Source organism: Chanos chanos, chromosome 1 (genome assembly GCF_902362185.1).
Source record: "Chanos chanos chromosome 1, fChaCha1.1, whole genome shotgun sequence".
NCBI lineage: Eukaryota > Metazoa > Chordata > Actinopteri > Gonorynchiformes > Chanidae > Chanos > Chanos chanos.
This window is the reverse complement of record NC_044495.1, coordinates 56,793,160-56,818,895: the sequence shown is the minus strand read 5'-3', so window position 1 is coordinate 56,818,895 and position 25,736 is coordinate 56,793,160. Positions and strand designations below refer to the sequence as shown.

The window sequence follows — 25,736 nt, the reverse complement described above, 5'->3', positions numbered from 1 at the left end:
AGTTCACGATACTGTAATTTGGTACGTGCCAATACTGTAATTTGGTATATCCCAATGCAACTCTTGCAGCTCCATAGCACTGCCAGCTTTCTGACCCTTTCATCCAAAGACACCTGATTCAGCTCATCATTAATTATCGAGCCCTTGACAAACTGCCTCTGGTGGTTTTAAAAACAGAAAGACGCCTCAAAATATGGAGACGCGAAGCTCCAGGAGGAAGGGTCTGGGGAAACCCTACCGTAACACATTTCAGATATATTCACACCCAGTCAGATTAACATTCACGGGGACTGGATACGTCTGTTTCATTTCACTGTGTAAACCTTCTGCTCTCTTTCTTCATCAGCGATTTACCAGCCTGTAGCTTTCCACAATGACTGCTTGATCTGTATTCTTCCATCGCAATTGTTGCTTTCACCTGCTATGCAGCCATGTAGCCATCCAATAGCGCATTGAATTGCCTCTCGGTGCTTAGGCTCTGAAAGCCTCCCACTCAGCGTTAAATCAATGACTGTGTTTATCTCAATAAAGCTTCAATGAGGATGCTGGCAGGCACCATTCTAAGTTATGAGCGGAGCTTTTTCACCAGCCCTGGAGAGACATGTTAGTGTCTCTACCTGCCACTCAATTGAATGGGACCGTAAAAAAAAAGAAAAAAAAAAAGAGAGAGTCTTTTGTCCCTTGTACCCCCCCACCCCCCCCCACCCCCGTCCTCTGCTCACCGGGGCCTTTCTTGATGTTTTATTGATGAGTGTTTTTATAGAGTGAGTTTGTGAATTATTAAGTCCTCATTTGAAAGAGCAATGAGCCTGGTGCTCCATTGTGTGTGAGTGAAACACGGTGAGGAAGGGATTCCTTAGGTAAACAGCCACTCAGCTTTCCTTTTTAGAAGAACGTACGCAATATACCTTAATACCCGACTTTTTTTTCTTTTTCTTTTGTGCTGTAATTCCTGAATATTGATACACTTGGATATAGAATTGGACGTTGGACCTGATAGCTGCTAAAAGCTAAAATTGGAAATCGGATTGACAGATATCTCTCCTCTCTATCACTAACATGTGTGCCCCCCCCCCCCCCCCCCCCCCACACACACACATCCATGATGCGCGCTTTCCTTTTTTTTGCTTAGGTCGTTAACTTCCCCCCCTCTCTCTCTACCTCGATCCATCTCCTTAGATCCTCAATAATTCAACAGTGGCTCTGCATTCACAATCGCATGATCCATCTGTGGTCGTCTTTCCGGTCTCCCTTTTAGAGCGGCATCCCTTATTCCCAGTCACTTGATCAAGTCACACACATGCCCCGCTAATATTTATCATTCTGGCCCAACACAACAGCTGAACCAAGAACCTATGGTGTGTGTGTGTAGAAGCTGAAAAATAAAATGACTGGTGACTGATGACATCATAAGAAATTCGATGATGTCACTTAAGAACATTTCAGTATCCATTCACAATGAGGCAACAAGTGTGTCATAACTTATGATGATGTAACACGAAATTTACTGGTGGCTCATACCAGTGCCGACCAGTTTAACCCACTAAGGCCGGATACAACATTTGCTTGATCCCTTTAAGACCGGGTGCGACGTTTATATGCTTCTCCCTTTAGAGCCAGATACGACGTGAGGGCATTTTAGATGATGTCATCGTTTTCAAGACCCCATGACCGAGAACATGCATCGTGATTCGCTGAAATACACGCAGGGAAGGCCAAAATGCTTTGTTTGCAATTTTTCAGCGTGAAATGTTTTGTTTGTTTTCCTAAGTGAGGGAAGCGCGTCAACGTTGCCCCCCCATCGCTCAGGTCGTCAGCTATTGCCACTGTCTGAATCACGACTTTCGAAATGTTTTTGCGGTCCACGCGGAGGCTAAGAGGGGGCTAAGATAGCGCCACGTGTCATCGGTCACGGGTCTTGAAAACAATGACATCACCTGAAACGTGCTCCCTGTCACATCCGGGAGAACCATGCAAACGTCACAGCCGCTCTTAAAGGGAACACGTAAATCTTGCATCCGGCCTTAACGGGTCAAGAGAGACGACATTCGTGACGAAATTCTGCGGTGGCGATTTGCGACATTTCGAATAATCAGTCACGGCAAACATCCTTGAGTGCGCTGATTACATGTGTTAAGGTTATTGTCTCGAGGTGAAACAACGCAGTGCTCATTCTGTGGCGTTATCTTTTTATGTGATTAATGATTCATGTAGGAAGATATTTGAAAAAAAAAAAAAATTAAAAATTTGGATTTCTTCTTAAAATGACATAATCGGGCCATCAGTACAAGGGAACAACTAGCTGGAGAAACATACAAAAAACGGACAAAATATAAAAGCGACCGAGACGAGAAGTAAAAAAGAAAATGTAATGCTTTGATAATGTTTTGCCGTTTCAGTCCTTTATCAAAGAGCAGGTTATTCCCCAGTTCTCTTGTTTGATCTGTGAAAACAAATTTCCTTGGGGATATGTTAATATTAACAATGTGCGGTGCAGGAAAAATGTCGTAAGATAAGACGAGTGTAAGAATGTGACTGGAAAACGCTCACCCATACGCGCACACGCACACGCACACACGCACACACACACGCATGCACGCAAACGCACACGCACGCACGCCCGCACGCACGCAAACGCACACGCACGCACGCACACACACACACACGCACGCACGCAAACGCACACGCACACGCACATGCACACATAGCTTAATGAGAATCACTGAACTCTAGTTCTGCTCAAGGTTATTTAAACCTTATTTTCTAACACACTCTTCGCTCCTTGATGATGTGTCTGGCTATATATCTGTACATGACAGTAAAGAGGGAATATCATTCCTGGAGTAAAATGTCCGTTTATGCCACCGTGTACATTATTCATATGTAATTGTCTTAATTAATTAACGTTCTGATAAGCTCACCAGCCTGATCAGCTCGACCATAGGAGACAAAGGAAATGCGGTCGGCATATCACTGATTTTTACACTGACAAAGAATGGCCATGAAAAACCTGAAAAATTAGGATAACCTGAATATATCCAGAGAACTGACTGACTCAAAAAATGATTACAAATTTATCAAAATGTTTGTGCAAGAAGTATCTTGAGAAAGCGTTGAAGAGTGTTACTTGTTTTTTTAAGCAGTCATATGCCTCAAATTTTGGAGTACCCCAGGTTTTTGAGTTTAACCCTGTACCCCAGTCTGTGTACGGTCTTTGTCTGCTAAAAAAAAAAAGAAAGAAAATCATTTACAGCAACAGGTTACTTGATAAATATGTCACTCTGAATAGTTCTTTATTTGTCATTGTTTCATGTTTCGCTTTAACTCACTCTCTTTCTTTCTCTGTCTGTCAGGGGGACGGGAAGGTAGCGGACGGAAGTTTGCTTGGCGACGCCAACGGGGTCGAACCGGGTCAAGGTCGTCAGAAGGAGAGCGGGAAATGGCAGAGACCTCGCTTCACCCGCAAAGCGCTGATGCGGTGCTGCTTGGTCAAATGGATCATCGCCAGCACCGGACCCAAGGAGCAAGGTACGGGAAACCGGGCTCAGCCGGTAGGGTCAGAGGTCGACGGTTTATATGGACACAGGCTGATGAGTCTGTGCAGAGGGGACTTGGCGCTTTGGGCAGAGAGGTGGTGAGAATGTAAGGAGAGAGAGAGCTTTGGAGATTGGGAAGGAGTTAGAGGCACGGAGAGATGGTCAGAGGAGTGACGTTCGGGGCGGGGATGAGCGTTCCAGGGAAAGTGGGAGACGGAGAGAGAGGCTGACAGGAGGATGGGCTGATGGATGAGTGTGGGGGCGGACATTCGAGAGTGACTCAGACTCTGAGGAAACGATGTTAGGATACTTAACGTCTGGAACGAAAAAGATTTTTTAAGTACAGTTCAAACTCTGATTTTTATTTAAAAAAGAAAAAAATAAGATTTTGAATGATAGTGAGAAAAAGTTAGTCCCTATTCTGTTGTTCAAGTCACTATTTCCTTGTTTTGATCAATGCTGCTGAACATTGTATCATTTTGATACTTACAGCACCCCCCCCCCCCCCCAGTGCAGTCCAAGTAAGAACGTCCTGCTTTAAAACGCTACTTAAATTTCATTCTTTCTGATTTTTCCTCTCTGTGTGGACATGTCTCTTTGTGAGCCTGGCCAATCCTCACCCCTGTGGCTTGACCTTTCTCTGTCCACATTGATTTTTCGCTGTTTTTCAATCTGTCCATCTCTAATCCTGAAGGGAATGGACAAAGCGGATAACATGATTTAAATTGACTGCTGACCTCTCTCGCTGCAGCGTGCGGTTTTTGCGCCGTAGTTTTTGTGTCATTGCAAAATAAATAAACAAATAAATAGAGATATTGTGAAGGATGTTCAAGGGTGAAGGACAGCCTTCAAATAAAAATGTATCTGTTCATGTGGAAGTGTTGCTGTTGTTGTTGTTGTTGTAAACAGCAATTCAGGTGGTTGATTCTGCTCACATTTATATTCAGAGAGTCAGTAGCCTATAAACGCACGCATACATAAATGTGCACGTACGCGTGTACACACACACACACACACGTGCACATGCACTCACACACAGACAAATGCACACGCAAGCATACACACACACACAAATGCACATACACACACACACACACACACACACACACACACACACAAACATCTGGAGATTGTAACGTGGGATAAATTGAGGTCGTTCTCAAAACACACAAATACAGCAAGGCAAATAATCTAGACTCGCTGTTGTTTGGGATTATTATTATTTTTTTTTTAAACATTCATGGGTTTTTGTCCCTTGTTCTCTCGTGTAAACACCCAAACTGCAGTGCCGGTTCTGTCTTTTATGGGTCACGGAGGAGGCCCGGCTAGGTTTTGTCTAATACACTCAGGACCAGTGATGTACACAAACACCCGCTCGTATCAAAACCTTTAAGCATCACTCCCACACGGAATTCCAAAAGTTGCGGCTCTAAAGCTGTCATCGGTAGGGTGGTCACTTAGTGACCTCTAGAGTCTAACCAAAGAAATTCTGTACATCTCAGATCAGTGGAGGCATTAATACGATTTCCTGGTCATACGTGGAATTGCCACAGACAAAAATGAAAACTGATGTAAAATGATAAAATGATAGAATATGTAATTATGCAATACAAAATATCTAAATCACCTTCATTTAGATTTGAATGGGACTGGTCGAAGGAACCAGAGAAGTCCAAAAATCATATTGACAGGATGGGAATGACTCAAAATTGGACTTTATTACAAGTGTCTGGTCAAGGTGGGACCGACCTCAGTACCCATTAAAACCGTGTCTGAGCAGGGCTCTTCAAATCTGGTTTTGAAATGCCTGAGCCCATCATTCTTCATACTTACTAGCTGGCACATACCTGGGAAACAGGTGTGTGCACTCCTCAGCCAATCAGAGATCACAGCGTACGGCCGACACAAAAATCAGCAGAATTCTGGACCTCCGGGGCCAGGATTTCAAAGTGACCTACCCCAGAGTCCGGCTTCATTGTTTTAGTTCATAAAGTCACTAGCTCCATCTAGTGTGGGCAATTGACCTTTACAGAAATAGTATTTTTCAGAGAGACTTTACAAAGCCTTCTTATAGACTCTGGCTCGGAGGTCAGGCCAACGTCGTAGCATGGAAAGCACTTCAGATAACAAGCGTGAACGGGTGAACGGATTGATTTTCGCGACTTGTCATCCGTCTGCGTCATGCTTGTAAATGCGGGATGGCTGCAGTAAAGAACTTCAGAAAACAAGAACAAGAAAAACACGACACATTGTCTATGAATTCTTATCAGATGGTCAAGATGAGTGAGTGGGATTTTGCATGTATAATCTATTTATTGAAACCAATCGCATTAATCTTTCCTTTCACATCCATCCTAATAGATTGTAATGGTCTTGTTCCTGCTCATTTCCAACCCTCTCTCCAGGAAGGAGGAGGGGATGTGGAAAAAGAGGAGGAAAGAAGAGTTAGAGGAACATAGATTAAAGAGATAGAGAAGCGTAGATTAAGAGGGGTAGCTATGTGCTTAATGCGCACAAAAGCCTGTGTCTGAGAAATACCCTGCTCCAGAAGGGGAGGGGGAGAGAGAGAGAGAGGGAGAGAGAGAGAGAGAGAGGGAGAGAGAGGGAGAGAGAGAGAGAGAGAGAGAGAGAGAGAGAGAGAGAGAGAGAGTGAGAGTTTTCTGTAGATACAGTTATTCACATCTGAAACTTGAGGAGTTTCACTGATTCTCTCTCACACACATATACACACATGCTCACAGACACGCATGCAGTTAAACACACACACGCGCAGATAAATACACACACACACACACACACATTCAGACACAGCTTTGCTGTACACTGGTTGTGACTAATTTTACACACCACATACGGAAGATGGTTCTACCTCAGCGGAGAGAAGGACTTACCCTATCTGAGCAGACGGACTGCAGCTCGCACTGATTCAGCGTTTTGTATCTGGAACTGTTATGAAGGTGGTTTAGGAGGACAATTTTTCTCAGGGCTGAATGATAAACTTCTGGCTCTTGGTAACTCTTTGTCTCTTCCTTTTTGTAAGTTCTCAAGAAACTCCAACTCTTTAAAAGGGCTAAAGTTAAAGTGATAGAGTTCGTGATTTTGAATAAAAGTTTTTAAGGACTCTTAGAGCGACAGCAAGCAGGTTTATGAGGGCGCTGTTCTGATTGTTGTCTTGTAAGGCTTTATAGGAAGACAGTCACAATTGCCATTGTTTGAGGCTATATAGTTACAGACATACAATAGGTTAGGGTTTATGGGGACAGTACTAAAATAGATATTATGAAGGTTTATGGGGGCAATATCAATGTAAGGACAGTGTTAAGACAGCTGATGTGTGAGGTTTCATAGGGACACGGTTACTTTGACTGAAGGCAGACTTAAAACAGAAGCGGCAAAGTAACTTTTGCGGATAGATCCGTATTGACAGTCAGTTCTGCGGTAAGCGCGGGGGCATTGTGAACGGGTCGTCATGGAAACGGTGATGAGTTGCCGTGACGAGTGTCAGAGGGAGCTGGGCAAACTGCTGCGATGCTTCTTTGGATTCATCACCGGCGCACCCCGACAAGGTACCACCGTGAAAGGACACATTCACTGCTTACCTTGGTTTTTGCTCTCTCTATCTCTCTCTCTCTCTCTCTCTCTCTCTCTCTCTCTCTCTCTCTTCTAACTCAGTAATGTTCTTATGACCAAGTATAGCCACATTCTTTCAGTAACTTTAATCGGATCATAAGATAATACAGTTTTTCTCAGACTGTTCATTTCAATGACCTTCTTTATCTGTCAGTATATCCAGAGCCTCTTCTGCTCTCTCTGTCTCTCCCCCTCCCTCTGTCTCTGTCTCTCTTTCTCTCTCTCTCCCATGTTAGAATGACCGTCCTCTGTGTTATTTCTGATTTCTGCTGATGCCTGGATTCGTCCGTCTGTCCTTCCACTAAATATTGACTACATGTAAAACAATATACTTGTGTGATCTCATACTGTCGTCATTGTATGGGTCTGGGAACAGTCTGTGAACTGTCCTATCCGCCCCAACTCCAACTTGCCTTAAAATGTAAATCGCCTTAAATTTTAAACACGACTAATTCTTATGTTTCTCAGTGGTTAAAAAGTTGCCATAAAACCCATAGATTAATTCGTGTAGACTGGCACTCTTTCATTTTCCCTTTCTTCACTTTCAATCTGTCCTTCCTCCCAAACTTCCCTAGGGTTTTAGTGAAGTTTAGTACTAGTGGAGTTTCGAATGTTTTGTTACCATTACCATAACTAGAGAATATCATTACCATTTTTATTGGGCGAAAAAAAAAACCCATTGGTATTCAGCGTTTCAGAAGACAGTAATGCAAACCAAAGTCATATCGCAACTTTATTGTTCAGCTTTGGACAAATATGGTCTCCAGCACTTATGTAATGAACACACACCTGCAAATGATCATCTTGGGGAGCTTATTTAGGAGAGAAAGAGACAGAGAGAGAGAGAGAGAATGAAGGTGTGCGAAAGAAGAGAGGGAGAGAATGAAGGTATGAGAGAGAGAGAGGGAGAGAGTGAAGGTATAAGAGAGAGTGAGAGAGGGAGGGAGAGAGTGAAGGTATGAGAGAGAGAGAGAGAGAGAGAGAGAGAGAATGAAGGTGTGAGAAAGAAGAGATGGAGAGAGTGAGAGTGAGAGAGAGAGAGAGAGAGAGACAGAATGAAGGTGTGAGAGAGAAGAGAGATTTTCTTTTTCATTCGGTGCAGGCAGCGAGTTGAAGGGAGGGTCATCAGTAAGTGGATCTGTCAAAAGCTCTCAGATATGAGGCCAAAAAATCCTCTCAATAAAAAATTGCTCTGATGTAAGCTGCCTTTATACCCTGACAGGCGGAGTTTGCCGGGGCGGCTTTGTGATTACCGAACGAGCGGATCGAGTGAGGAAGGGTACAGTTAAAGAAAGAGACGTGAAAGTGTCTCCATCCATTCACAGGGATAAGCCAGGTTTACTGTTAGACCTGGATTAAAGAAGTAACGATGAGGCCTCTTTCTGAAAATAGCTGCAGCGAACTTTCTAAGTTCACGGAAAGCTTTGGTTTCTTTCATGAAGTTCTCTTTCAGTCTCACGTGCTGTAGAATCGGTTCTGAGCGACTTGCTCTTTGAGACAATATCCAAGTTCTAACGTGTTACATGTACCCGTCGCACTCTCCTGAGGCATTTTCAATCGATTGCAAGCAACAACACGCGAGAGAAAAGAGACGTACCGCCAATATGGGCGGTTGAAATTTGAAGGCTAAGCGGCAAGACACAAACTCGAATCCGCCAAGTAAGCTTTCTGATGTCCTTTAAATAGTCCGAAATATTTGATACGCCCTCTCACATTTCAACCATCTAGTGTGTCGCATTCAGTTAGAACATCAGACATTTGCCAGCAACATAGAACTGCAGTGCAACAATAAACTAGCGCTCCCTTGTGTCCAGTTTAATTCATAACTCCACTGTTACATCATGCGGAGCAAAGCAGTTATGATACGACAGAATCAAAGAAGCTGACAGAGGCTACAGTCTTGCAGAAGCTTAGAAAGGAGAGTACCATCGTCATAGAAGTAAAAGAACTTGAGACTTAAAATGTCTGGCTGGGGATCATTTTTGCCGTGGTTCAACATCTGTCGTCGTCTGCACAGACGTTCAGCTACGAAAACATGAATGCGGAGATTAACAGTCAATGAGTTATATAGAACATCAGAGGTCAAGTATGCCAGATTATATTCATCTACTCAAATGAATACTGAAGATTGACATAGACAGAGATGGAGGATAAGTAAAACTTCAAAGAGAGGCTAAAAAGAAGTGTTACGAAAGAGACGGAGAGAGAGATGGACATAAAGGGACAGGAGGTTGAGAGAGATGGAGGAGGGGGGTAGAAAGAGAGAGAGAGAGAGAGAGAGAGAGAGACAGGAGTCAGACGAGGGAAAGTTCTGTGTGAGTGGTGTTTCAAGCAAAAGGTCAGTCGCTTTGATGTCCTTCACACACAAATCTGTATGTTTGACTTTAGTGGTGGCCAAACAGACTTTTAAATGTGGTCTTTGAAGACACACACACACACACACACACACACACAAACAAACAAACACGTGGCCCTAAATACCATTTACACACCTCACAACCCATTTGAGAGGAGGGGATACATTTTCGGAGCGCGGCTTCTGGTTGAATGTCCTTTTGATAAGAGCCTTTCGTATCAAATATTTCCCCGCACAAGCGGTTGGATGCGATTTGGCCACAGTTTTAGGGGGTGGGTGTCGTGTTGACAATGGGGAGCGTTATGGCTACGCTTTCGTTGGAGGCGCGACGGCGTTTCTCTCGCCCGAGCTTCCTGTCCGACTGCAGGCACAGCACCGCCCGGTACCATCGCTCAGGTACGTTCAGCCGGACGGGGTCGCCCCGCCGACCGCGCTCTCGACGCGACAAACGAACAGCCTTAACATGCAAGAATAGGAAAGGTAGCATTTGGAATCTGACTAAAGGAGGAAACATATTTCCAACTGTGGGTTATTTAGCCCATCAAGGGGTTGTGACCCTGGTGTCGGTTTTGGTTTCTTTGCAAGAATATTAAATATGTCAAGCAGTGATAATCCAGTGTAAATGATCTTTTAGCACCAGAATCCTAGCAGTTTATGGTGATCGCTATGGGAAGCAGTTAACATGGTTTTCATCAGGATTAGATGATTTTTACAATTTCAGTTATTATTATTGTTTTTTTACTTTTTTTTGTTTTTAACTGAGGAGAGTTTTCTAAGTGTTGTGACACATTCCTTTGACATTGCTGCAGTGAGAATTCACCTCGTATTGTGTTTTGAGGAAATTTAACATGAATATTGAAACTCTCTCTGACTGAGTTTCTCTTTAAACTGTGTTTTAGTTTTATTTCCCGGGAAGAGAATAAGAGGAACAGCACGCCTATCATTCCACTGTCGATATCATTGTTATAGTAATAGTCCTATATGAAAATCATAGACAAAGTCCACGGTTTCCTGAGAAGTAAAATCTCCCTTGACCTTTTTAGACCTGGCCTTGATTATTGATCACTAGAGGGCGCTGTAGTAAAGAGAATGTCATTCCACCAAACTCTTTGACAGAGGATGCACTGCAGTGATAATACACCACCACACTCAGATTTTCCTCTCAAAACGATTATAGTGAGGATTAATAGAGGAAAGATTAATCTTAATTTTAAAATAGATGAGATTAATGGTGAGTACAGGTTTACGCCGTGCCCCCTCATCACAATCTGTAAGAGAAAATTCCCCGTGGATGATATTCTTTTTCCATTCTAAATGTAGTCTTAAATGCATACATGTTGAGCAAGGCGTAAAAGAGAGGAATCGACGTTCAGTGTACAAATTTTAACTGCTCTAGCCTGTAAAAGTCACAGGCTGTTTGAACTGATAGAGCTGAAATTACATATACCCACTCAAAACTCAAAGTTTTCAAAGCAAATTCCAAAATGCTGAAATGTGCCTTTGCAGCGTTTGATTCATTCATAACTATTAAAGCAAATATATTTAAGTATATTGTAAATATATTTCTAGTGTTGTCGCTAGCAGTTACATTTTTTGATGTACGGTCGTAACAAAGACTGGTGTAAAAGCATTGGCAATGATTCATTGTGGTTTGTAAGAGCTGAATGATGATATTTCCTCCAAAACATTCACACTGATGAGTCAAAACTGATATGAACTCCTTAATGGGAAGTCTCTTTATTGCTTTACAGTGATTCAACAGATGTTAATGGTCTTTTTCTGTAATATGAATTCATTATGATTTGTTTTTTTCTGTAATTTCGATCACCATGTGTTCTTTGAGAACCTGCATTGAGAGATTTGGGTTAAACGTCAGATTTGGCCGTTGAGTTATTTAAAACGCGAGCTGTTCCGTCGTGATTGACAGGATAGGACAAATCAGCAGGTCAAACAGTAATCAGACGGAGAATGTTCTACGCTGTCGGAGGAAGATGTTTTAAGTGGCATGCCGAAAAGACGGCCTGTATTGACTGGCTTTTGTAAGCATGAATTTTGTTTGTACGTGGATTAAATCTTTTGGAACGGAGTCAGTCGGTGCATTACTTTGTGGCTGAGTCAAAGGGAAACAAGTCCTTTTCATGCTTACCACACAGTATCTTTGTCAGCTTATTTCCGACAATCCGTCTCAGAGGTAAACTTGTTGTTGTTTGTTGTTGTTTATCTGGGTTTGGGACTCACAATTAGTGCCCCTTGATGGAAACTTTGTCATTAAATTCCTTATCCATCACACAGCCCATTAGCGGTGGTCCCACCCTGGCTTCTTTAAAAGCTGCCTCCTCTGCTGATTCGACACTGTCTAGAGTCTCGCTCAGAACTTTTCCTCAGAACTCATGGTTTAAGGTACCACTGTTTTGTGAACTTTGGCTGAAGAGAAGAGAAGAGAAGAGAAGAGAAGAGAAGAGAAGAGAAGAGAAAAAAGGAAGTAGGAAACATAAGACAAAACAATAAAACATTTCACTCGAAGAAAAATGACTTATCCACACACCAAAACCAGCCTTTCTGTCTTCCTATCTCAGTCAACGTGGGGTTTTTTTGTTTGTTTTTTTTAGTGAAAAGACTCGGGTCTTCAGCGCTTGGCCGATCAAAGTGAATGTTGCACCGTCTTTGGAATGATGTGTCAGCAGGCGTTTGCATCCTTTGTTCCTTTTAAGACCTGTTAGCCCCTCTAATGGCCTTTCGGAAACATTCAGTGCATGAACCCGCTCCAGCAGGGATAAAAGCCCAACTTCACCTCTTACACAGAAGAAAGGCTTTCACCAACGCCAGCAATAAAACATTATTCACCCTAAGAGAATGTACTGTGGATTACTGATATTTAATAGCAGGTATATAACAGCTTTAGGATAAATGAGGAAAAAAAAGTATGGCATTTTTTTCTGAAATCATAGAGTTTGTATGTACAGTTTAAAGCATTACGGTCAGTTACAACAATACTTCTACTAATAATAATTATCATAATAATAATAATAAAAATAATAATAATAATAATAATCGTCAGTGTCAAGTGCATTGGGGAGGGCACTTATCGTCACACTGTGAAATTCTGAATATTCATTCTTTTCCAACATTTCCACATTTTTCAAGTGAAATATCAACAATATAAATGTCAGTGTAGTACAGAGAGATAGAGAGAGAGAGAATGAGTGAATGAATGACAGGCCGAAAGAGAGCATGTTACATAATGACTGCATGAGGAGGACTGAAATAGCCTCATACGAACATTTATAAAATAATTACGTTATATGAGACAATAGAGTCAGAGAGCTTTTGTTTTCAGCTTGTGTGTGATTGATTTAAATCTGTCAGTAAGGTATTATTGATCTCCCTTATGTATTTGAGCTCTTGTAAGACTCTCAATAAACACACAGTGTCTCCTCTGCTCTGCTCTCCTCCTCTCCTCTCCTCTCCTCTCCTCTCCTCTCCTCTCCTATTTACCTCTCAGAGCACCGAGTGGTTTTATCTGACTGAGTCATAGTCACTGTAAAGCAACAGGAGAAAACAGATTGAACCTTGCTGCTGTTTTGGGACTTCCAACTTTCCCTGAGGTTATCGTCTGTGTTATTTGAGAAGAGAGAGAGAGAGAGACATGTGGGTGGATAGAGGTCGGGAATAGGTGGGGTGGGGTGTCCCTGGAATTCAATCCCTCTGTATCTCTCTCTCTCTCTCTCTCTCTCTCAATTTTGAATTGTGACTACTCCTCAGGTCCCCAAGCAGACATCTACCAGCTCAAACAAAAGTTGTATATATAGAGAAACAGAGTGTGTATGTCAGACAGAGAGAGAGAGAGAGAGAGAGAGAGAGAAGGGAGAGAGAAAGGAGAGAGAGAGAGAAAGGAGAGAGAGAGAGAGAGAGAGAGAGAGAAAGAGAGAAAAGAGAGAGAGAGAGAGAGAGAGAGAGAGAGAGTGAGAGAGAGAGAGAGAGAGAAAGGTTGTGGTTAGAGGGGGAGATCACAGTGAGATGGCAAGGCCATGCCTGATCTTGTGGTCAGAGACAGGCTATGGAAAGCAAGGGGATGGACAAACTGATGGATGGATGGAGCAGACTAGGGAGGGGTGAGAAGAAAAAGAGAAGAGAGAGGAGTAGGATGGAAGGAGAGATAAAGAGTGAAAGACTGCCCACTGTAGCTTGTACTGGGACAGTGAGAGGAAGAAAATAAACAGAGAAAAGAGTAAGAGGGAGTGAGAGAGAAACACACTCGACTGGGCTGAACTGTACGCTGTAAGTTGAAGGAGGAGAGACAGAGAGAGAGAGAGAGAGAGAGAGAGAGAGAGAGAGAGAGAGAGAGAGAGAGAGAAGCCCTTATTGCTGACGCTGAAGAAACGAGTGTGGTCCACGGATGGGAAAGCCAACAAGAAGATCACAAATTGCTGGACACAGCTCATTCTCCACAGATTTTCTGGAACCTTCCAAGGATGCAACACAGAAACATCACACAGCTCGTTATAACCCCGAGGATTTGCATGTGCAACTTCATGGATACCAGATGCCAACTTGTTACTCTTTGGTAAAGATTTGGTAAATACCTGCTGAGTGTGTATTTCACTATACCGGAAACAAGGAGAGAATTTGAAAACAAAACAGATGGGAAGTAATTGATTCACAAAGTGAAACTTTCTTGATTTGTTGTGGATATTAACCCTGTCCCTTTCAAGACAGGAAGTGGATGATGCATCAGCTTCAAGTTTAGCATGGACAGTTTTTCATACATCTCTTTTTATATGCAAACCAAAGAGTTAAACTGTAGTCCTGTTTGGTTTTTTGCTTTGGTTTTTTTTTTTTTTTTTTTTTTGGCTAATTTTGAAGAAAAAACCTTGAATAGAAACGGGATTTCATTGATTGGAAGGGTTTTTGACTGACAGGTATAGACTGGGATCGTTTTACCCTCTCAGAGTGGCTGTTTCCAGTGCCTCGTATTGCATTTCAATCATTTTTGAAAATATATTTTTCTTTGTTCAACGTATACAATGTGTGTCAGTACACCGGATAATCAAATAGGATGGTCTGTTGTCAGACCGGCTCGTTTTAGTGTTAGCCAATATCCCGACTGAATACATTTAAAAGGCTCGTCTTCTAAACTCGGCAGTTTGTTAAGATAAATCAAAATGAAGCTATTATGCTGCAAAAGTAGCGATGATGTCGTCAAAATGTTGGGTGATGTGTTGCCATAACAATCTGAATTCTAGCGTGATTTGGATCTGTCTGGAAGGCTAGCTCTGCATCAAAACATGAGTCATTCATTTTCGTGCATTAAAACAGCATGTTGGTCGGACAGTTGTCTCAATCTAATATTTCAATAAGGCAGACCTAAACATTTACACAGTTAACGTGTTGTTTGACCTGACTAAAATCGGCTTTGCCACTTTGTTTGGACTTCTTTTTTTTTTTCAACTTTCAAAACCACTTAGCAGCTTAGAAACACGCGTGTCAACATTTCTTGCTGTAAAGTACTATTGCAATGCTGAGGCTGTTTTCGGGCAAGAGAGTGTCACATGCTGCTGACAGATTGGAGTAACATCTCTAGTGAGGATGGCTTTTTAACATCTGGACAGTGTCTCTGTGAAGTAATCCAAGTCTTTATTTATGCTCTGAGACTCTGTAGAAGAATGACCGAAGAAGGAAAGACTTACTGTCCGTCTCATTGCTAAAACAAATGACCTGAACTTTTTTCTCATGAATACGGACTCCTTGGCCACAGTTAATCTCAAAACATCTCGCATCTTTAAATCGTCTGACCTGCACCAAAACAGATAACAAAACAAAATGACTTTACCATGCGAACTTGGCATGCTAGCCGAGTTCCATGCTAGCATATAATAACAACCCACCCACTCTGGTGTCCAAACACCCTGACTTCCAGCTTTCCTTGCCAAGAGAGCCATTAACCACCTAGCCATGAATATTCAAGGGATGGAATTGTTTGCCATCGGGGTGGTTGTCATTCTCTTTGTGGCTGTTCTTAAGCAGTTTGGCATTCTAGAACCCATGTCTCTGGAAGGTAAGCAGAGCATTCCAGAATGGAACCTCTTACATCAACTACTATTGTTATTGCCATGGTAACTTTATTGACCAATGAACTGTTAAACAAAGTTTGTCTGTAATTAAATATCCCACCCTGTTTGAATGAGTCCAGTCTTTATAACCTACAGTCTCTCAGTAGAGGGCAGATTTTGAATGAGAGGCCTAAACGTCTTCAGAACAAATACAGCAATGTAGCGTTTGCTTATCAGTCTGTAGGGGGCGTTGTAGCAAGATCTGTCACATATAAATGCAATTTGTGTGTCTGTTTGTGTGTGTGTGTGTGTGTGTGTGTGTATGTGTGTGTGCGCGTGCCTGCACACATGTGTTTGTGTAAGAATGAGACAGAGAGATCTCATTCACTGTAGCCAGTCTAGCATTACTCCTCATTATTTTTGCATGCAGTATTGAGCGATTTTTTTTTTAAAAAAAACAACTACCTAAATATGGGCTTTACTGGCTGCAGTACCAAATTCTGAAGGACACTGTCCATTCCTCAAATATCCCTCTTCTGGTACCAGCCCACTGCAACCATCAGCTCATATGCCAATACAAAACTCTACTCCTCCTCACAACCAGCCCATCTCATCCTAAAAATACCACGTCTCTTACCCCATCCGTTTTATATTTAACCTCTCAGAGCTCTCCAAAATATTGATTGAGCATAGTATACTCATTCTCTCTCTTTTGCACACACACACACACACACACACAAACACAGACACACATACACGCATACGCATACATAAGCACGCACACACACACACACACACACACACACACACACACACACTCACAACAGCACTCATTCACTCACAGAAACACAAACATACACACATAACCCTGCGCGCACACACACACACACACACACACACACACACACACACACACATGCACACACCACTCTCTCTTTGCCTCTTTTTGCATCTTAAAGTGTTTGCAGGATTTAGAATAGCATACTGATACATGATGTTTGATGAGAAATCTCCTTTTACATGTATTACTGTAATCATTCGTATGCTAATTTAGAGAGTAGTGTTGCACTGTGCCGAGACTTGTTCACGGCCTGTTGTTTGGAGAGGTTCTGCTGCCAACTCCGCTGCCGTGTCGGTCGACTTCTGTTTAAACAGAGGAGAGGGTTCGCTGACATTGATTAGCAATCAGTGAAGGGCATCTGTTTTAACCACTCAATTATTTATTGCTTAGCACCAAGCCATAGCTCCATTAGAGGTATGGTCATGGCCATTACTGTAGCGTACGTGTGTGTGTGTGTGTGTGTGTGTGTGTGTGTGTGGTTACTCCTGTCTCCACAGATTCTGTGACATTCAGACTGCTGACTTGAATTATCTAATCAGACACTCCTCTCAGTTTAGAATAACTCTCCGTTGTTTGACCAAAGCCATTAAAACCAGGTTCCTCAGAGAGCCTGTTGGTTTTCAACCAAGCAATGCAGCCGGTTATTTACTGAAGAGTGGTCGCAACTGTCTCCTAGGTAAAAATTAGACCACAATTATGAAGTCAAAGCAAATACCAGCAGGACACTGACCCTCCATTACCCCAATACAAAAAAAAACTCCCTCTAGAATCTAGTCTTTAACATGGGTGACATAATCACACAAACATTTCTATGTGCCTAATTTTGTATAACTGTAACACAGATTTATCTGACAGTCGTAAAAGGGTGAAAGCCTAATAAATTAATCAAGGTAGTGCTTTCGTTTTCAATATTTAATGAGTTGGAAAACTTCAGCACAAAAACCATAATGATGCAACACAAATGCTCGTGTGGTACAGCTCCAATGACATGTCATATCGGGCATGTCACCGAAATGTAATTATTAACAGCTTATCTCTCCGGCATACTACTGTCTCCTTTTGAAAGCCTAATGTTTTTTTTTTTTTCTTTTTTCTTTTCTTTGTTTTTTTTTTTTGGTTGTTTTTTTTTATCGCCCGGTCGTTTCGATGCTACTTATTTTGGGCTTTTTACAGCCAGTACCTAATGTGTGTGGCGTCAGTGAAATCAGAGAGAGGAGAGTATTATGCTTTCCGAGGGATCAATACGATTAACCTCGGTTTTCCTTTAGAGCAACGACAGGTGCAGGGGACTAGACGCCCCTGTCACTTTTTTTTCCTTTGGTCTCCTCAGTTACCCCACTTTTATTGCACTTTATCGGGTCGACGAGTCAGCCGTGATAAACCATTTCTTTATGTGTTTGTTGTACCTCTGCCAAGTGGGGACCTCATTCACGCTGTAAAAAAGACCTGTTGTTCTTCATTTTGTCCACTAGAGGGCAACAGATAGTCTTAAATGCTCCACATGTGTTCACTATATTTGAAAACATCATACAGATTCATTAATTCATACTCTTGATTGAATCAAGTAAATGTTACCTCACTGTCAGCTCAAGTTTTATTGTTTTGGTTTTTTTAGGCACATTTGACAAGTTTTTTGTGTATTGTGAGTTTGTTTTGATCTAAACTGATGTAGTTTTCACTGTACTTTTCATAATTGTGTGTGTGTGTGTGTGTGTGTGTGTGTAAGTAATTTAATGAAACGGTATATGGAATTTGGCCAGGCCTCTGGTGATGTGTGAATCCAATGAAGGTGCAAGTGGGAGGATAAATGAATCATTGTCTCTATGGACTGGAATCTTTTAATGAACTCTGCAAGAGAAAGAGAAGAATTAGGAGCAGAATTAGATCACAGGGCTGGAGAAATTGGATTTAGGGCAACGTTTTGTGTGCTGACAGGATCAGGACTTTCTTTAGTGTCTCACCAAAATAAATTTAGTGAGTTTTTAATTTGTCGGCTCACACACTGTAACAATGCAGGATGAGACCAATGACGCTGAGCCATACACTGGTACGTTTTGTGTGTGCGTGTGTGTGTGTGTGTGTGTGTGACTGTGTGTGTGTGTGTGTGTGTGTGAGAGAGGGAGAGGGAGAGACAGACAAACAGACAGACAGACAGACAGACAGACATATAGCTAGCTATCTAGCTAAAGAGACAGATAGATAGCTCTTCCTGCCCTCTCTTTGTTTGTACTTTTTCATTGCACTTTATCAATCAACAAGTCAGCAGTGATAAACCATTTCCTTATTCCTTATGTGTCTGCTGAAGGAATACTTGAAGATGCAATGTGTGTGTGTGTGTGTGTGTGTGTGTGTGTTTAGTCCGTGTTCTAGGGCCAGAGTTCAGTGTGTCTGATGATCAGTCTAATTGGGACATGTCTATTTTTCGCATGTCTGTCATAGAGGCGAAGCTTGAACGTGGGGTGGGGTGGGGGGGGCTGTCAGTACTAGATATAGGTTCCCTCTGGGCTTTCTGAAGGAGGGAAAGGTTAAATAGATGATAAAAAAAGAAAGGAAAAAAAAAAGAAAGAGTGGGTGATCAGAGTGGAAGAGACTTTGCATACTGATGCTTAGTTAATCAAAGCTTTGCCAGAAGACGTAAGGTGGATATCAAACTCTGTATCGACATGAGCGTGGTTTTACATCAGAGAGACATCACTTAAGGAATTCTTTCTTTCATCCTTTTTTCCCCCCCCCCAAGCAGTTTTATCAGTTTTCTTTGTCGCGTTATTTAACTGTCCATTGATCAAGGATCGAGATCTGTTTTTTTTTTTTTTTTTCCTTTGCCTATTTTGGAATTCCTTTGCCTTTTCAAAGAACTTTTTTTTATATACATAAACTCTCTCACAGTGCAGTTTATTTTTAAAAAAAATGTCGATCAAGTGTAACTTTTAAGCGTCGAACGTTTAGAGTAGCGGAGATTAAGAAGGTATAAAGTTCTAATTGTCGGGTCGGATGAATGTGGACTAAACCAGACTAACGCTGGGCTGTCTCTGGGCGGCTGTGTTCCGAAGGGAAGTAGTGAAAGAAAAGAAAGAAAGGGGGATAAAGCAGGAAAGATGAGTGTGAGATGGGAGACAGAAGGTTTGCAGACTGTGGGGATTGTCTGCCTGGTGTTTATGTTCCTCAAACTTATGCACCTGCTGGGCCTTATAGACATCACCGAGACAGGTGAGTGTGTGTGTGTGAGAGAGAGAGAGAGAGGGCAAGAAAGAGAGAAAGGAAAGAAAGAAATGAAAGGAGAAGGGGGAGTAAATGGAGATGAAATGTTTTACCTGTTTACGTAACTTGTTTTCTGAGATGCTCTCTTGCAGCTGTCTTTTACCAAGGTTTTTTCTAAATACTTCTAAAGTTTCGTGGGTTCTTGTTTTCCATACAAGTGCATTTTTTCTCTTTAATTAGGGTATCAATAAGTTGATGTTATCCATGCTTGTATTTGCAGTAAAGTTTTTCCTGCAAACGTTGATCGATTTATTTGAGCTGTTCATGTTTTTTTTTTAAGTTATGCTCAAGTGCACAACAAACTTTTCCTTCATCTGCCTTTTCCCGCGACCATCAATGCTCTAACCATCTTTCTCTTTTATCTGTCAATCAGCTCATCATGGCTCAACTTGACAATTTTTTCTCTTTTTCTTCTCACTCTCTCTCTCTCTCTCTCTCTCTCTCTCTCTCTCGCTCTCCCTCTTTTTCTCTTCTATGTATATCTGTCCCTTTCTCATTATATCTGTCTGTCTGTGTGCAGACGGTGAGTACAAACACAGTGGAAAAACCCAACCTTCCATTTGTTTTATTGAATTCTTATCCCTCCCTAAATCTTCTTCTAGAACTTTCCATCTCCTTTAGTTATGTGTCTTGTATTTTTCCTTGTCTTGCTGTGCAGCACTTTCTTCCGCTATGTGATTGGTTAGTTCAGGCAAAATAGGGGCAAAACAAAATCCATAAAAAACAAACAAACAAATTTGATGACAAATTCTTATTACTACAGTGTAATAATACTGTAATTATAACAATACCCTATTTCCTTGGAATGACTTGAATTATCAGGACCATCGGAAAATGTTTAGCGATCACCAATCACAATAGGAAAAAAAGTGCAACCCTCTTTTTCGTTCTCTTTGACTTCCACCTCTTTTCACTCCTTCTTTTTCTCTCTCTCGCTTTTCTCTCACTATTTTGCTAACTCTTCTCTTAATCTACTCCTCCCTTTCCCTCTGTCTCTCTCTCTCTCCTCCCCCATCCCTTACGACCGACGTTTTGCCCTTCAATTTGCTCTCTCCCTCTCTCTTTCTCTCTCTCTCTCTCTTTCTCTCCCTCTCTCTTTCTCTCTCTCTCTGTCCCGTCCTTTGTCCCGTGCACTCACCCCTGTCCCTGCCCTGCTTCTCCCCTCACTCCCACCCTCTCCTCCCCTCTCTCTCTCTCTCTCTCTCTCTCTCTCTTTTCTCTGTCTCTTTCTCTTGCTTTCTCTCCCATAGACAGCAGTGACAGCGACTTGGAGCTGTCCACAGTTCGTCACCAGCCGGAGGGTTTGGACCAGCTACAAGCTCAGACCAAGTTTACAAAGAAGGAGTTGCAGTCCCTTTACAGAGGCTTCAAAAATGTAAGACTACAAAAGATTGTTTCTTAAGACTACAAAGTGGCTTTTGATGTGAAGTTTGAGATTGAAGAAGTGAGGTTGTGGATGGGGCACAAACCTTTGATAGATGGATCTAGATTTTGTTGTGTTTCTGATGGTTCTGGTGTGTTTTATCACATGGTGTGAGTTGAATCTCATATCCCAGATACAGAATGCACAACATCTGGATACACCTTTTGAGAAGCTGGTAATGGGCAGTTTTAATTATGCTATCCATGAGTTTATTTAGTTTGGAAACCTGAGCTTTAGAGAGAATGAAAATAGATTTAATAATTAGTAAGTAAAGTAAATATTTATAGTGAATCGTTCTTGGTTTGTATAAATTTAGGCTAGTTTTGAGAAGGAGTTGTGATGTTGGTAAATGTCTGAGCTCTGAAGTTTGAGGGTGAAATTCAAAAGGATTTAAGTCTTGGAGTTTGTGGCCTTTGCTGAGACTGGAGCTGAAGATTAAGTCAAATCAAGTCAGGATATCATCCTAAACCTGGACTAGGCTGGGAGAGGTCTCAATTTCCAGAGGAAAGCACCAGAAACAGTTACAGAAAAATACCACAGTTTGGAAAATAGTTAATGCAAAAACAGTTATTTTTTTCCTTTTTTTGGGTAATTAGATAAATTTAGCACACCAGCCAACAGCCTCAGGCAGTTCTCACTGAGATAATTCTGTCATGCTAAATTATGCAGTTTTTTTTTAAATTACACTAATTACTAATTACTCTCTCTCTCTCTCTCTCTCTCTCTCTCTCTCTCTCTGTGTGTCCTGCTCTCCTTCAAAGGAATGCCCCAGTGGTTTGGTTGATGAGGATACCTTTAAGAACATCTATTCACAGTTCTTTCCACAGGGAGGTGAGGATGAGTGTACATTATGAAGGAAAAGAAAAAAACAATTTAACACTCGCAACATGTCCTGTGTAAATATTTTCTCTTCAGCTCAGCCACACATTCTCCTGATGTCTCCCCCTGTCTCTTTCTATGCCCCCCCCCTTTGATTTCTTAGATGCCACAACTTACGCCCACTTCCTGTTCAATGCTTTTGATTTGGACAGGAATGGCTCCATTCGATTTGAGGTGAGAATCATTCTCACCAACCTCTCAATCGTCAGTCAATCACCAAGACCAAACCAGCCAGATCTCACCATGGTCTACCATGTTACCCAGAGGGCACTGCAGTATTGACACTATACCTTCATACAATGATAACCAATATTTTCAAAATAAATACCAACATTACTTTTAAAACTAGGTTTCTTAAACTCCTGTAAAGTAAAGAAAAAGATACAGTCGGGTGGTCAGGAGTTTAAGAATCAAAACGATGTAAAATATCAAATCCTCTCAAGAATCAGAATTGTATGATGCATATAGTTTTTTTTGTGTGTGTCTGTAATACTGGCGTAAGACTGCTATCTGAAAGGATATCCATATGTGTCTGGTACATGGCTGTATGTGTCCATTGCTTGGTGCTAACAGTAATAACTTCTGTGGCAGGACTTCGTGATTGGGTTGTCTGTGCTACTCAGAGGCACCGTCACGGAAAAACTCAACTGGGCCTTTAATCTCTATGACATCAATAAGGACGGATACATCACCAAAGAGGTGCGCCTGCAGCTCCCCTCTCTGTTACGGTTCTCATTACTGTAATGTCATGGGTTTTTTTTTCTTTTCTTTTCTTTTTTTTTTTGTTTGCGTGTGTTTGTGCTTCACTTTTACTGCATTAAAATGACTCAGGATTACTCATTTGTGTGTCTGTGTGTTTAGGAGATGTTGCTGATCATGAAGTCCATCTATGATATGATGGGCAGATACACTTACCCCAGTTTGAGAGACGAAGCCCCGTCTGAGCATGTGGAGAAATTCTTCCAGGTACAACAATGGCAGCACCAGCTCATTCTCTCTCTGTTTCTCTGTCTCTCTCTCTCTCACACACACACAGTTACACACAAACACATATACAAACACACACGCACAGACACTCTTTCCACCTCTAAAACAAAAACTTGAATGTAGTTTCTGTTCTCTTTCAGAAAATGGACAGAAATCGAGATGGGGTCGTGACCATTGAAGAGTTTATTGAAACCTGTCAAAAAGTACGTTACAAATATTCAGTTCATGCGGAACAGAATTGTACTCATTCATATTATTTCTATTCATATTATTGACCGGTTACACATGCGTTATAAGTGTTCTCATGTCTCTCTCTTTATTTCTCTGCTCTCCTAGGATGAGAACATCATGAGCTCCATGCAGCTGTTTGAGAACGTGATTTAGAGATGGAATCAAACAAACTAGAGCTGACCAAATGTTCACATTTCTCCCTAAATGACTAATTCTCTCTACACGCTGATACACCAAACAATCACGTCTAACTCTTCCATCTAGCTCAGAGCTCTACACACAAGCCTGTTGCACTTAATAGACTAGTTTTTCCCGTAGATATTAGTAGGGAGATCTTTTATTACTTTTAATGCACTAGAAACAGATTGGAAAAGGAACAGATGTCTAAATCACTCGGATCCTCTGAAACATCATATTGTAAAAGGCCGTTTTGCCGCGGAGCTAGAGGAGTCGAGGGAACACAGTGAATTCAGCTTTGTGAATGACAGTTTTCTGAACTCTTCTTTCCTGCTCCCAGAGACTTCAAAGGACAGAGAAAAAAAAAAACCCTGGTCTGTTCATGGGACATTTTCCGCTGGACGTTCCGTTAAAAGAGGGAGAGTAAGATAAATGGACGCTTTCAACAGTTCCACAAAGCTTTCAGTCTTTTCCCCCCCCAAAGCCTCAGCCGTAATGGAACACTGCAGGAGAGATGGAATTCGGTGAACTTTGCGGTTTCTACACGAGCGTTTTGAGGATGTGACAATACACAGTAGAGAGGCACACGCTGCTTGAGATTTAGCAATCTTCACGAAAAAACGGAGAACAATCTTTAAACAAAAAAAAAAAAAAAGAAAGAAAGAAAAATAAAAAAAGAAAACAATTCAAGAACTTGAGCATGCCTGACCAAATTGTGTAATTTAGTGATTTGCTTGCACTGAAAAAGAAAAGAAAAAAAAATTCCAAAAAAAAAAGGGAAAAAAGTACATACGTTGAAAGTGTATGTATTTCTCCCACTTTGGGCAGATAGACACTGCCACAGAATGATTATGAGTAGAAAAGTACGAGGAACTGTATGTGTAGCAAATTATATATGTGTAACATATCTTTGAGAATAATTTTTGCTTGAATCTGTATTGCACTGATGACGAAACAAGGGATTTTTAATATTGTTTTCAGGTCACTGTTTTGAAAACTTGCACAAGAACATGGTCAGAGAGACGCTGACCTTGTGGAAATCGTGTACGTATTCGAAATGTCTTACTGAAATAGATTTACTTGAGAGAATCTATTTATTTGTGCAGAAATTATAGTGGTTGGTTTAAAAAAAAAAAAAAAAAGGAAAAAAAAAAGCGTCGAGAGATTTACCAAAATGCCAGTCCTGTTAAAAAAAAAAAAAAAGTGAAGAAACTTCAGTTAATTTGTCTGAAAAAAAGAGGAAGTATAAAACAGTACTCCTTAGTCATATTCCTATTTGACACTGATCTGAGATAAGCATGACTTGCTTGATTTTCTCCTGAAACAATTCTGTGTTTTTCACTGTACTGTTCTATAGAGGAATATAAGGTGTTATTTTGTGAATGATCCACTTTTCTTTGACATAACAGGCCCAGAACCATTGACTTAAGGCAAATGGAACAAATAAGGGTGCACACAAAACAAAACAATGGTAAACTGAAAAGCTGGAAGCCAAGACTGTTTCTCTTTGACTAGGCAGAACTGTAATTCAGTTGCGCACGGTTGTTATAATTAGATCAAATATATCTATGTATCATGGACTCCTTTTATTTATTCTGTGTTTATTTGATAGGAGTAAATGTAATTCAATCAAATGTTGATACAACTAAATAAACCGTGAACTTCATGTCCCGGATCTAAGACAGTGGTTTTCTTGTCCAATCATTATAATGTCTCACCGGCCTGTCACATGGTCTACTGGAAATCTAGAATAACTCTGTGTGTGTGTATTTATGTGTGTATGCGTACACATAATGCGCCACGTGGGAAAGAGACGTGTTTTTCATCTGTTTCTTCTGTCTTTCAGCGTCAGAGATGCTACCTGATTCATTCATGTGACAACAATCTCGGCTACCGGTGTCTTTTCTCCTTTCCGTCTCACCTATGCGTACACCGACAGAGACACACACACGCACGCACGCACACAAACACACACACACACACGCATAATATGCAAGCATATGCATGCAAATGCTCTCTCTCTCTCTCTCTCTTTTCCCCTCTGTTTGTTTTCAACTTGACTCCTTACCTGTTGCCATTCAAGCATTTCAATTTGACAGCCTCGCACATTTACATTCATTTACCTTATTTCTCTAGATAACCTAGTGAAAACCCACAGGCCCACATGTTGCCTGTAGTACAGAGCATTTCCCTGTATCTCACATGTAGCAGTGAACAATAAGGTCACAGTGGTATTCCTCTCCTCTCCAGTCTTGTTAGTCCAGTTCGACCAATTGTAATTCCTTTGTTCTTCAGAACAGATCTAGGCCAAAGGCATTCCAGTTCCGTAAAACATCTAGGCCTTAACCTTCAACCTTAGACCTATTAC

General features: G+C 41.5%; 1 protein-coding gene across 2 annotated transcripts; it reads left to right on the top strand.

Moving 5' to 3' along the window:
- The first annotated feature begins 15,474 nt into the window (after nt 1-15,474).
- On the top strand, nt 15,475-23,344 carry kcnip3a (Kv channel interacting protein 3a, calsenilin). Of its 2 annotated transcripts, none has more exons than XM_030776357.1 (8): nt 15,475-15,577; nt 20,922-21,046; nt 21,856-21,925; nt 22,077-22,147; nt 22,565-22,672; nt 22,835-22,939; nt 23,101-23,163; nt 23,297-23,344. In XM_030776357.1, exons 1-8 carry the CDS (start codon nt 15,475-15,477, stop codon nt 23,342-23,344), a joined length of 693 nt encoding a protein of 230 aa, XP_030632217.1. The 2 variants fall into 2 exon arrangements, with proteins under 2 accessions (XP_030632217.1, XP_030632210.1); XM_030776350.1 differs by lacking the exon at nt 15,475-15,577 and adding an exon at nt 19,509-19,620.
- Nucleotides 23,345-25,736: the final 2,392 nt, after the last annotated feature.